Source organism: Leuciscus leuciscus (assembly GCF_965113295.1).
Source record: "Leuciscus leuciscus genome assembly, chromosome: 17".
Lineage (NCBI taxonomy): Eukaryota > Metazoa > Chordata > Actinopteri > Cypriniformes > Leuciscidae > Leuciscus > Leuciscus leuciscus.
Window position 1 is genome coordinate 35,660,354 of NC_138741.1, and position 14,432 is coordinate 35,674,785.

The 14,432-nt window shown below is 39.1% G+C and overlaps 1 protein-coding gene across 1 annotated transcript in view; it reads left to right on the forward strand.

The window, feature by feature from the left end:
- fermt2 (FERM domain containing kindlin 2) overlaps positions 1 to 11,327 on the forward strand; it is an 83,026-nt gene extending 71,699 nt beyond the window's left edge. Inside the window, exons 13-17 of the mRNA XM_082143684.1 lie at positions 477 to 695; positions 3,365 to 3,385; positions 5,534 to 5,658; positions 7,896 to 8,037; positions 9,772 to 11,327. Coding sequence (XP_081999810.1) covers positions 477 to 695; positions 3,365 to 3,385; positions 5,534 to 5,658; positions 7,896 to 8,037; positions 9,772 to 9,945 — 681 coding nt within the window. The 3' untranslated portion in view covers positions 9,946 to 11,327. The remainder of the gene's footprint in view (positions 1 to 476; positions 696 to 3,364; positions 3,386 to 5,533; positions 5,659 to 7,895; positions 8,038 to 9,771) is intronic.
- Positions 11,328 to 14,432: the final 3,105 nt, after the last annotated feature.

Consider the following 14,432-nt stretch of genomic DNA (forward strand, 5'->3'; position numbering starts at 1 on the left):
CATTCCCCCTGTAGTCAATAATTGTATCCCTTAAAGCTCATCTTTGATCACCAAAATTACATATTTATTTATGCCTTAAAATAGCTTGACTGTAACTCGACACCCTTGCTTCATTTAGTATACGGGTTCTATGAATATGCAAATGAGCCCCGCCTCCACTCACTCAGCTCAGAGAGCCACTGGTTGACGATCACACGTTGATCTGATTGGTTACAAGGTAGTTTGTGACGTCAGAAACACCAGCGATTTCAAAGCGTGTTTTTGAGACTGTCTTTGGTTCACTGTAGTTTTAAGGAGAAAATGGTGTCGACTTATGAATTTACACATGGTTTGTCTTAAAGCATATTAAAAACACCACATAGACACATAAACAACATTAAAAACTGGATTTTTTTTTTTACCACAGACCTTAAAAGAACTATAATAGTATCTCAGTGACAGTAAAATACTGCTGCGGTCTCTCTCCCGTCTCTCAGGAGAAGCAGTACGCCCAGTGGATGGCAGCGTGTCGTCTGGCCTCTAAGGGGAAGACGATGGCTGATAGTTCCTACAACCTGGAGGTCCAGAACATTCTGTCCTTCCTGAAGATGCAGCACATGAATCCTGATCCTCAGATCATAGAGCCCATCACCACCGACATCAACCCTGAGTGTCTGGTGTCTCCACGATACCTGAAGAAATACAAGAACAAGCAGGTAAATAAGAGGCTGAGGCTCCGAGAGAGATCGGTGTGCCACTGCAGCGCAGAACACAGACAGAACTAAAGGCAGAGACAGTACATAACGAGACATAGTAGGGGTGTAGCGGTACATGTATTCGTCCCGAACCGTCCGTGCATACAGTCAGTCACAGGCGATCCACACTCCAGGCCAGAAGGGGGCGCACGCTAATGCAACAACAGGGAAAAGAGCAGAAGAAGAAGAGATGATCCATTAACGAACCCTAATCAAGAGCTTGCTAGTGGCCTATACACTGAGTTTTTTTAATAATTTGTGACGCTCTCTACAAGCTTCTCGGAAAGCGGCATCGTGTTTGTTTTCTTTATTTTACAATAATGAATCTATTTTAGAAACAGTTTCTATCTCTGCGACGTCGCGCTGGAACAACAACAGAAAGTATGATAATCTCAGGAACTGTTTATGTAATGTTTAAAACGTCTGTGTGAGTTTGAATATCATTTTGTGTTTTTTATAGCCGTACTGAGAGCAACTCATCTCATATCTTCAAAATAAATAAAAGTGAACAAGAACGTTCAAACCGTCAACCCATTATTAACAGACAAGTGTATTCTATGACAACGATTGTTTCAGTAACTCATTATGTATTTTTGATCATGTTAAAATGGTGTAATATTCATGTATTTGATTATGTAGGCAATTTATCCATTTCGTTGCGAGTGCCGGGAGCTTGCCGAAAGAGCGCTCTTCTGATTGGCTGTGATTTCTATAGTCGTGTCGGGCCGAACATGTAAATGTACCGAACTCGTATCGAACCGTGACCCCAAAACCGTGATGCGTACCGAATCATTTTACATTTACATTTATGCATTTGGCAGACGCTTTTATCCAAAGTGACTTGCATTTCAAGCTGCACATTTACATTCTTATCAGTTCTTGCTTTCCCTGGGAATCGAACCCATGACCTTGGCGTTGGAAGGAACAGGAAGGCTACACACGAATCATGACTTCTGTGTACCGTTACACCCCTAATACATAGTAATAAACAGCAGTATATTAAATATGAAATATATCACTGAGCCCTAAATGGTCAGCTTTTTCTAAATGCGTGCGCCAAACACGACAAATTTGCATTGGTGAAATTTTTCAAAATAATGTTTTTTGTAATACTTGATTGAAAAACAAGAGCAAAGTGTAAGTATGTGGGGAGGGAGTGTGTGTGGGAGTCCTCAGACTGTGTGCTCCTGTGTGTGTGTGCCACTGGTGTCGTCTTACAGTGGCCCTGGACTCAATCCAGCCCCTGTGATGCTGGGGGATGGTGGGCTTCCCGTCCTCATCTCACTCCCCCCCCCCCCCCCCCCACCAGCGTAAAGCTGCGAGAAGCTTTGAGGAGTTGGGGTGGGGTCTTCAGAAACAGGCGGGAAGAACATACAGGAAACAAGCCATGCCTGGGAATGTGGAGAGGGAGTCTGGGAAGAAGACAGCGGAGTGCAGTGTGATCGCGAGTTCAGAGGATTCCTGAACACTGCAACGCAAGCTCAGATTCTGTTCTTCAAAGGCTTCCTCTGGGATTTTACTCCCAGATCACGTGGGATAGAAAGCACTTGCTTTTGGAAACAAGGATAGATGACTTTCTCACTTCCCAACTTCTTTATCTTAACAAGACCAACAAAGCGGATGTATTCATCCAGATGGTGGGGAATTTTAGAGGTCTCTCCAGTAGCATTGGGTTTTAAGTGTGTGTGTGTGTGTGGCGCCGCCTTGTGGAGTCAAGGGTGTGTGTGGTTTGATGTGGGATGAGAAATGTTCAGGTTAATCATAAACTACAGCTCAGCCATGAACTTTGGACCCCTTTTATATCTTTAAAATCCTATTTCTAGACTTTTAAAAGTGAATCGATTTGTTCTCAGCACAAAAGATCTTTTTATTTCTTTATTTATTTTTATATCTTTAGTTTATATCTTTTTATTCAGAGCTTAAAGAACAAACCAAGAGATATAAAAAAAGAACTAGAAGAGTGAAGCTTGATGACAAACTTTGATGTTGGCTTGACCAAGCTTTTAAAAGATATCTGAAATTTTCAAACAAGGCTTTTGAGGTTTTACTCAGTAAAATAATACCATATTACACTACTTTAGACACCATTGGACTAAGAAACCTATTAAAAAAAACATTCGACCTCTTAAAAGTGCCCTTTTTTTGACTAATGAACGTTAATGGAAATTTGGGCCTGTTCGGAAGTCCACTAGAATTTTAGAAAAGATGTGTTGTCAAGCCAACATAATAAACCATAAGATTAATCAGTCTTACATTAGTGCAAAAACAGCTTAAACTGAGCTTTCCCATTATAATCAGTAATGCTGGATCTACACTAGGATGGCTCAGCCACCACAGAGTTTGTAGAGTAGACTCGTCTTCTGCTGGGGTCAGTGGTTTAGCAGGATCTCTCAGGTTAGTTGTTATATGTGTAAGGTCGATCCGCCTGGACCTAATGTGTTCCTCTGCTCTGTCCTGCCTAAAGTGAAGCTCTCCTGCTGTATACTGATGTGTGCACCCTGCCCTCTTCTCTCTCTGTGCATTAACGGTTGTTTTGATTCTGTTATTCTGCTTGTTTGCTGCATTGTTCATTTATTTGCTTTTCCCTTGTTTCCTCTCTGTGTCCCTCCTCCTGTTTCCACCCTCCTCAGCCTGGCTTTGTCAGGGACTTGGTAAGTCACTCGTTTGACAGCTGGTAAATGTCCGTGACTCACTAACACTGGTGCTGTGTCTTATTTCAGTAATCCTTCTATTAACCACTTTACCATTTATTGCTGTAGCTCAATAACTTTTATTATTATTTAAAGATCATGTTTTGAGTCACTGGTGTCTCCCCATGAACAGCTGTTTGCCTGAATGATGTTGAGTGAATGAATGCTATAAACACTCAAATAATGTACAAGCGCTCATTTCATGGATATTTTAGAAATATTCTAATGAATATAGAAGCAACTTTGAGGCTTCTGATGTCAGATTAGACAGTAAAACTGTCAGCCTTGTTCTTTTTTTTGCATTTCAAGCATGATTATATCCCTAAATATAATCATATTGTTATTATTATTATCATTATTATTACAATTATTGTTTTGTGATATTTATTAAGGTGACACAATGGGCCCATACAATGGGTATCAAACGCGAAACTTTGTGGGCGGATCTCGACGCAAATCTAAATCTAAAATGGATTGGTCTGAAGTAGCTTCATTATTCATAGGTGTGGTTTGAGCGTAACGTGAAATAACCAATCAGAGCGTCATCTCACATTCCCTTTAAAGGGATAGACCCAAAAATGAAAATTCTGTCATCATTTACTCACCCTCAAGTTGTTTCAAACCTGTATGAATTTCTTTTTTCTGCTGAACACAAAAGATATTTTGAAAAATGTCTGTAACCAAACAGTTGATGGACCCCAATGACTTCCATAGTAGGAAAAAAAAATACTATGGAAGTCAATGGGGTCCATCAACTGTTTGGTTACCGACATTTTTCAAAATATCTTCTTTTGTGTTCAGCAGAAAAAAGTTAAAAATCCCTTTAAGAGCAGGCGTGCTTGTTCCATGGCGGGTTGCTATTATAACGGCGGATTTGCCAGACGCACGCCACGAGCGGTTCACAGCCGAGGAGACCGACGTTCTCGTCAGGGCCGTAAAACACAGAGAAGTGACATTGTATGGGGATGGAGAAACCCACCCAAATTAGCTTCGGTTAAACAGGCGTATAATAATTTGGGTAAATGTGTAAGCTAGATTTATGCCTATTTTTATGGACACCACAATGATTTCCCTCATGTGGAATATTTTTCCTTGTAATTATGTATGGTAGATGAGAGAAGCAAAGTGTATGTGCGTTGTGCACACGCTACATTATGGCCAAGCATGCGCCCTTAAAATAGCATCTGAACGCGCCGCTGAAAAGGCGCGACTAGGTTTCTCCTGGTCAGTGGCGGAATTGTTTTCTGAAACTGCAAAATAGCACCAGGGAACGTTTGCGCCGGAACACGCCTCCTCTTTTCGCTGAACCGCCCGTGCGTCTGTGGAGGGAAAAGTCTGCTGTGCGTCGTGTGCAAAATAGGAATGATACATGCGTCGCTGTACAAAGTCAATTGCGCTGGGTGCAAGATAGGGCCCAATGCCTTTTCCTGCAGCTCCTAAAGGGACATGGTGACGGTAAAAAAAAAAAGAGATGGGATAAAAATGATATGCAAATCTTTTGTGATCGAACGCAACGTCTCTTGGCTAGTTTCACGAGCGAATGGAAAGTTTTCTTCCCATCTAATAGTTTTTTATCCCCATCTTTTATGTTCCAGTTGGGGCTCCATCATTTTCACTGTAATCAACGCATTATTTCATTATTTGTCTAATAGGATGTTTAAAATCTTACAGAAATGTTTTTTTGAAAGGGGCCTCTGTGTAATTGAAAGACCCTTTTAGGCAGTTTTTAGCATGTCAGCTGATCCGCAGCTGATAGAAGCTTTTATGAAGCAAGTCATCGATCAGTGGGAGGCTCCAGTGACATCACTCATTTCTTCATGCTCTGGGAAAATAGGGACTAAACCGTGATAGCTGGGATTGCAATGGCTTCTGTGTATGTATGTTAAGTCGCATGTATAACCGACCATACCGGTTGCTTGAACAAGAGGAGGCGTCTCATGTTCACATGGTGATTGGATACGGCAGTTTCATATTAAAGTGTCTGGTGCTGCATTCTTCTCTGGGGATGTTTCCTAACGACAGTGTCTGTGTGCTCACTCTGTACTCCTGCTTAAGTTATGATTGCTTGTAGCGCTTGTTTATTAATGTTCACATATGCATTATCCTCAGATTTCCGCCCGTATCCTGGAAGCTCATCAGAATGTGGCCCAGATGAGCCTGATTGAGGCCAAGATGCGCTTCATACAGGCATGGCAGTCCTTGCCGGAGTTTGGAATGACCCATTTTCTTGCCAAGTAAGTTTCTTCTAGAAAACCTGATGTTTCTGTCAGATATCTTGATTAAATGATTGTCGGCCAATAACAACAGAATTCCTCGTTGAAGAGATAGAAAGCTCTAGGAGATGTTACTGTTCAGGCTCTTTCATCTCTCACTTGCCTTGATGTTGTTTCAAACCCATCCGACTTCCTCCACCTTTCCTCTGTGGATATAAATGAATGGGGACTGATGCTTTCGGGGCTTCAAAAAAGACAATAAAAGTATCAAGTCCGGTCAAGTTTATTTGTATATCACCTCGCACAATACACATGGTTTCAGAGCAGCTTTACAGAAAATCATGTTGTTATTGTTAATAATATCTTAATAGCTTTATGCCTAACAGTCTCATTTAGATCCGGGCGATAATATAGTGCACATCTTAGTCACGATATTAACAATCAAGCAGTTCAGATTCAGATTTGCTAAATTGCTTAATGTGAGTGTACTTTATGTATGTGGGAAAGTTGGATGAACTATATATCCACCTTTAAATATATCTTTGGGCAATAATGTAGTTTAAATTATGCTACAATATAAACAATGAAGCAGTTCAGATTTTCTATATAGTATATAATGATTTACGTGAGGTGTATTGTATGTATGTGGGTAAAGTTTGATGTTTTTATAGTAGTTGTAGGTAGAGGTTATCATTTGTTATGTGGTGATTTATTGAATATTATGAAACCTGTAAAATTCAATTTATAACAGTTCGTGATGCGAAACTATCATGGGTAAATGATGCATATAATATACAGGTCTAAAACTTTGATCATTCAAACTTAAAGTGCTCCTATTATGCTTTTTTGCATCTTATCTTTCATGTAGTGTGTAATACAGCTGTTTGTGAATGTAAAAGGTCTGAAAAGTCTTAAAGATCAAAGTGCAGATAAATGGATTTATTGTCTCCTAAAAGAAAGAATCGATTCCAAGCGGTCAACAATCACAACAGACTGAGCCATCTGACCAATCAGAGCAGAGCAGGCTTTCAGAAAGGAGGGGTTTAGAGAGACTGAATCTTTATCGAAATGTTTCAGACTCTGTGAGAAAAGAGCTGATGCTGCTATGTATATTATGAGGAAAATTAAACCTTCCTCAACATTAAACTATGTTTTTTGACCTTGCATGCATGAAAACCTATTGTAGGAATATCAAAATTAGGAACCTTTAAAATAGCAGCATAATAGGGGCACTTTAAAATTGAGTGTTACAATTTAGTCATGTTAATTAAAGGGATATTTATCCCTATGGGCGGGCTGAACACATGCGGGACGAGCTCCTCCTACTGGCTGTAGTCTCTCACCTCCGGACACAAACCCTCTGATGATCATGTTGTTAAATGACGATTTTTGCGTCATCTGAGGTTTTATTCCAGACACACAATACAGAAATCTCTGGTCTCAGGGGGACATGAGGGAGGGAAGCACGGTCACTCAAATATACTACCGGGTTTCTACTGATACAAAGCTTAATGCTCATCGGTGAAGTATCCCTTTAAGTTAATTAAGACATGGCATAATACTAAAACATTAAACATTGTACATAATACGTTTCGTCCAAGAGTGTGCAGGCCAAAGGCAGCTGTGGCAGGGCATTTGAATAATGAAGGAAAAAACATTTTCCAAGTCTTCTGAAGTCATGACAGATTTGTGTTAGAAACAAACTGAAATGTATTATTCTTATCTTCCAAAAGAGCTGGCAAACGCTGCAACGAGATCATTGAGTAAGTGTGTTGAACTCGAGAACCAGATAAACCAATTGATTGAAAAGATCTGACACAAACCGGACAGAGCTGCTTCTTACAGGAACTCTCGTGCAAGTGCCGGTTCAGATTTCCAGTGAATAACAACTACAGACCAGCCTCACACAATGCTTTAGAAGACTAACAAAGAGTACATTATATGGCACTTCTCTGCTTAAAGTTTCAGTCCCCATTTATTGTTATTACAAAATTGTAATCGCATGTCCTCAGAATTTGCCCTTTGACTTCCTCGAAAGAGAGTCACACAGGTTTGGAACGACACGAGGGAGAGTGAATGATGACAGTGTTCATTTTTATGTAAACTATCCCTTTAAGAAGTAATTTCCCTATTATTTCCGCCACTATATCTTTAATTTCTTCTTCTCATTGTCTCTTCACATAATCTAGTTGGATAAAGATTGAACCTGCCCTTTTCTCTATATTTCTGTTGTTAATTGTTCAAGTTCATCAAATTAGGTTTCAGGGGGGCAAGAAAGATGAGCTGATCGGCATCACCTACAACAGACTGATCCGCATGGACGCCGGCACAGGAGACGCCATCAAGACCTGGCGCTTCAGCAACATGAAGCAGTGGAACGTCAACTGGGAGATCAAGATGGTGAGATGCTCTTTATGTTACGCCTTCATCTAGGAAAAAAAATCTTCATCTTCAAAAAATCATAATCACGATTATTTTGGTCAGTATAGAGAGCCTAAGTCCCTCCCCTTCAGGTGGACCACCATGGGACCATATTTCGGAAAAATATTGTATGGTAGTCAATGGCGAGAGACAACAAATATTTTGATCTCGTTTGAATTGTGCCCTGAATTACACATATGATGTTTGTCAATTTAAAAGATACATTTTAAAGTCAAGAAAGTCGCAGTTTGATGTAAAACTGTTGAGGTATAAGACTGTGAAAATACGTCATTACAAAGACTACAAACCCAAAAGGCGCACATGTGACGTCATACCTTTTCTCTCAATGAATGATGCTGACTTTACTGAAGCTAACGTCTGTCATTTTTTCTATAGTCTTACGTTATAATGGTAACGTTACGCCGTCATGCCTGAGTGTTTTGTACCAGACTGCACACACACGTACATAGTGATAGTGCGAGACGAGAGATGTAGTTCATTGAGTGATTTTCACATAAAACTAAATGTTACTCTTCTGTTTTATGACAAACTGCGACTTTCTTGACTTTCATAATTATCTTTTAAATTGACAAACATCATATGTGTAATTCAGGGCACAGTTCAGACGGAATAAAAAGATGAGTTGTCTCTCGCCATTGACTACCATACATATTTTTTCCGGAATAAGGTCCCATGAGCCGGAAGCGAAGGCTCTCTATTGAAATCACCATTATGTAACACGATTATTTCACATGACTTTGGGAACGTGTTGCATTTATTAAAAAGACACCTTTCAACCATTCTTAAGAAATCGAAATTTGAACATTTATTGTACTTTTTGAACTATTAAAATAATATAACAGATAATACACTTCAATAAGTATTTTAATAATTCCCGCAGGTCTACCACTTATAATGCGGGAAACTCCCCCGCAAACATTGATTCACTTTAGCAAGTAGATTGTATAAGTCGCCTAAATTAATCTACAAAGATTATAAAATCAAATCTATCATTTTAAAACTTTCGCAAAGACGCAATTTCCCAAACCGTGTGAGTGTTCACGTTCAGCGGCGCCGCGTCTTCTCTCTCTCCGTCTCTCAAACTGGGTTGGACAAAGCAAGCGTCGAAACTACACTCTCGCGTTTAGGAGTCGGGACATGACGGAATTGTCACTTGCACAATCGGGCCAGCATTGCATCGTAACTAAAGTTGATCATTTTCATTTCTTTAAGTCTTATCAGTTTAAACATTGAAGCTGAGAGAGTTTACGGCTTCGGGAGGGGCGGATGTGTGCGTGTCACTCAGAACACAAGACAAAATAAGAGAACAGAACATGGAAAAATAATCGTTTTTACTCGATTGTACTATTTTGGTGATCGTTGGGAGCCGAAATCGAAATTCAATTAATTGCACAGCTCTACCTTCATCCCATGATGTCATTCAGCACATGAACACTGTTTATTGAAATAACCCGATTTTCCGGTTTACATGCAAATCAATAACAGTGCAAGTAATCGCGTTTGATTGATTTTGATGATTTTATATATGTACGTTTCTGAAGTACTTAACTTAGACAGTCAGTGCTGATAGCAGATCACTGTGAACTGTACTGTGGACTCAGGCATGTGCTTTGAAACGATGTGTATTGTGAAAAGCGCTGTACAAATAAACGTGAACTGAATTGAGTTTCTCCGGCTCTGTTCTGGCGTCAGGTGACGGTGGAGTTTGCGGACGAGCCGAGTCTGGCCTTCATCTGTGCCGAGGTGGACTGTAAAGTGGTGCACGAGTTCATCGGCGGATACATCTTCCTCTCCACACGTGCCAAAGACCAGAACGAGTCTCTGGACGAGGAGATGTTCTACAAGCTGACCAGCGGCTGGGTCTGAGAGGCGCTCGCACCGCTTCACTCCTCTCGCTCTCACTCTTCCTCTCCTTTCACAGCTCCATCGGCCTAATCGCTCCAAAACCTTTAGCATTTCCGTTTAAAAACGCGTTCATAACACTAGCAGAAGTGCCGAGTCCGTGGAGAACCTGCTGCTTCCCTGATGAAGCATTAAACATAGCCATGACCTTTCACCCCTGAATAGAAATATGCAGATTATTTATTTGTCACTAATTTACGTACGTTGCATCTCTCCGGGTAATTGTTGAATGTTGCTCGTATTTGATGATAATTGTGTGTCGCATTAATGTGATGATATAGAGACACTAGAGAGGAAGGGTTTGCTACGCTAGCTTTAGCGTTGCTGCTTCATTGAGTTGATGACGCCACACTTTTGTCAGGAATCCATTGGAGTTGGTCGTTTCTCTAAGCACTTCTAGCGTGAGCTGAGAGTCTCTGCTTCGATAAGCTGACGTTTGAACACTACATTTAATGACACAGATATTTTTTTACACTATGAAGAAGGAGAGTCGCCCACTTTTTTTTGTAGCAAACCGCTAGCAGTGAAGCAACATAGGACAACATTATGAATCTGCTTTTGAAGCTCGTTGATTTCCCTCTGTTGGAAGTTTCTTTTTATTATTATTATTATTATTTTCCTGTTATTTTATTCATCACTCTTTATTGTGAACCAGTATAGTATTATTCAGAAGTATTTCTTCAATACCCACCAGCGATAGGTCACAAACCATGCAATTTTCTTTCTTTCTTTTTTTTTCTTTATTTCTTTCCAAAATGAAGGATTGTTAAATGAAGTATTAGATTTTTGTTTTGTATCTAATGTATAAAAAAACACACACACACACACACACACACAGGTTTTAAAAAAGAAATTGTACAGTTATTTTTTTGCTGCTTTTTTCTGTCATTTTTTGGAAGTGTATTTTTTCCAGAAGAGAGGGAAAAAAAGCCATTATTTTGACATTTTTGAAGGATTGGTGCCTGTCGATCTTAAGGACTCTTAGACAAATATATATATAAGTGCATATGAGGAAGTGGAATAAAATCATGTAGATTAAGCCATGCTTTATGTCTCCGGTGAGGAGGAGCGTAACTGATGACGTATAGCCTTAATCAACACTAATGAAGGCCAGCAGAATCACTCCTTCTCTGCTATCACTTCTTGTCAGTATTTTCTCCTGATGTCTCCCCGTATGAAGGTGGTTTCAGAGCCAGGAATGAAGGTTATTATTATTATTTTGTTTGTTTATTTGGTTTTGTTTTCTCAGATGCCAGCAGTGCGTTGCATGGCCTGCTGTTTTAAGATTGTAAAAATGCCATTTACCTGACAAATAAATAATAAAATCATTTTTATTTAAACTCTTATGAGGATGATTCAGCAGGCCTTTGTTCCACGTGTGTTTTTCCCATCAGCCCCTGCAGTGGCCCGTCTTCACCACACGAGAGCAGTCCTGAGACACTTCTGTGAGAGCAGGTTTACAATTCTACAACGAGTCCATTAATTCAAAGTAAAGTGTATAGCACAAATTAAGGCTTTAAAGGGATACGCCACCCGAGAATGAAAGTTCTCTCCTCCGCCTCATGACATCTCTAAAGTATTTGACTTTATTTCTTCAGATAAACACAGATGAAGATTTGTAGGGATATATTCCATCTCTTTGAGTTTGTATAATGTGAGTGATCGTGTGCTGTCTGAAAAACCGCACAATTTGTAATTTAAAAGTTAAATTAAACTATGGTCTTCCCCTGTATGAGTAAGCATCAGTAGCCACGAGTCGCATTGGTGTGACGTCAACACCCCTCTTCGATTGATTGGCTAGAGGAGTAGCTGTCAATCTAGAACTAGTGGACCAATGGTGACGCTTAAGCCCGCCCTAATTTACATGAAACTCGAACTGCAGCATTTGGGAAAGCAAGCGCAGAACATAGAAAGAAGAGCGAAGAGAACAACAGCACACGCGTACAAAAGAGTGAAATATGAGCAGAAAATGCAGATTAATAAAACCAAGGAAAACATACTTTTTAAGAAAGCATGACCATAAATTTAAGTTTTGTGCGAAATAACTTTTAATGCGTTTAAAGTTTTTATTCATGCTTGTTATTTCTTGATTCACGCTTATATTTTGATCCGTGACCACGTTGTTTGCTATTCGGATCATTTTGCATTATTTAATTTTTTTCAGTTTGTGCAATATATTTTTTACATGTGTTATTAAATGTTTGATTCATGCTTATTGATTTTTTGATCCATGGCTGCAATACTTTAGGCGGGATATTGATCCCATAGATGTCTTCTGAAGCCAAACGATAGGTGTGTGTGTGTGTGTGTGTGTGTGTGTGTGTGTGTGTGTGTGTGTGTGTGTGTGTGTGTGAGACAAATACTGACATCTTAACCAGAAATCATTGCTTTGTCTATATTTGCGTGCATTATATGCACTTTCAGAGATGATTCTTTTCCTAAACATCTTCATTTGTGTTTATCTGACTAAAATAAAAAGTCATGAGTACTGAACATGAGGATGAGTGAATGATGAGAGAACTGGGTGGAGTATTAGACATTTTGATATCTGCATAATAATAAATGGTAAATGTAGCCTCTCGTAAAGTTAGTTTGATTTACTGAGGTGATCGAGCAACATGCTAAACCACGCTCTGTAGAAGAACATATGGAAGCTTGTTTCTGCCACAGAATAAAACATTTTAAAAGATAATTGCGACTTTTTATCTCTCAATTGCGAGTTTACATCTCGCAATTCTGACTTTATTTCTCAAAATTGCGAGATATAAAGTCGCAATTGCGTCTTATAAAGTCAGAATTCTGACTTTTTTCTCGCAATTGCGACTTTATATCTCGTAATTCTGAGATAAAAAGTCAGAATTGTGAGATTAAAAAATCGCAATTACCTTTTTTATGTTTCACTCTGTGGCTTTAACACGCTTCCACACGTCTCGGTCTCCATCATGTTTGGGTGCTGATGGTTTACATTTGCTCTGTTCAACGGTTATTTAAGACCTTATTAACATTAAGCTGCAGGACGGGTGAAGAGAGGCGGAGTCTGAAACTAATGTTCTTGCGTAATCTTTATTTTAACTCATGATTATGAAGTATCACATTGTCTTTTTAAATTTGATGTATGACTATTTTATTCTGTTTTTGAATTACCATAAATGGCACAACAAGCTAGCTGATGTTCTTGGTCTTCTGTGACAGAGCTTTAACCAAAGAGTTGAGATATTTATGTACTGTAAGAGCAGTCAAATAAATTTACAAGAAAAACAACTTCATTTTCCATTTTTGTTTAATCCTGCCTTTTGATAATAAAAAATAAAAAAAACGTCCACTTTGACATGATATCTTGCCGGCGGGTCATGCCGAACTCACTACAAAACAGTTCCTCACACATTCATTTTAAAATACATTTTTAGTAAGACTTGCTTATTGTATGAGCATGAACATCTGCAGCTGCTCCCTTTAAAAGTGCAGTTTTATAAAGAAATTCATATATAGGTACAATGAATATTTGACTACAGAATCGCAATGATCGCGGCATGATGGTTTATGGCATAATGTAGAGGAAATATGTGCCATTCATTATGTTGCATATGTTTAATAATTAGATCATGGCGTTTTTAAGGTTAATGGGTGTTAACAATAATACGCTTATTTGAGTTCATTTTGGAAAGAAAACAAAACACATATGCATACATTAACTTGCATATAGAACGAATAAACTTACCTTTCTTTAGAAACACACACAACGTGCAAGAATTAGATGCTCACAAAAACCCAGCCATAGTGGTGGAGAGAGGAACTGCAAGAGCTTTCCTGGAATAATGCAAAACTAATCAATAACCAATTCACAATTGCTTGAAATCGCACAGAAGCTCCTGAGAAGATGTTAAAACGGACAAAGGTGATGTTGGCAAATCCATGAATGTTGTACAAAACAAACTCTTAAGCTCAAGATTCAAGAAGATACATACACACAGTTATATAGCCTAGAGAATAATATATATAACCAGCAGTGAAATATAATAACAGATCCGCTCCATGGACAGTGCAATTATTATCAGAATACAAACACAAGAAGAAATACGGATACATATAGATATGTATGTACTAATAAATATTTAGGTGAGCAGAAATGTACAAGGGAAGAATGTGCGAACAGGTTGGACATAGTAGAAACAACAACAAAAAATCAATGCACGGAATAATCTTGAATTAAAGGAACACTGTTTCTTTAAATGATAGAGTTTGACTGATACGATATGACACCGGTGGGTGTGAATTCATGAAAGGTAGTATGACCTTTGACCTGAAGATTGTCATTTCTGTTCATTAGGCTAAATGTAAACACACATTATTGTGCCAGGACTGGTTTATCTGTCACTGGTATCATGGAGAAGGAGGTTCAGACAGGCTGAATATGCTCATTAACCCTTCAACGCAACTACATGAAATCCATT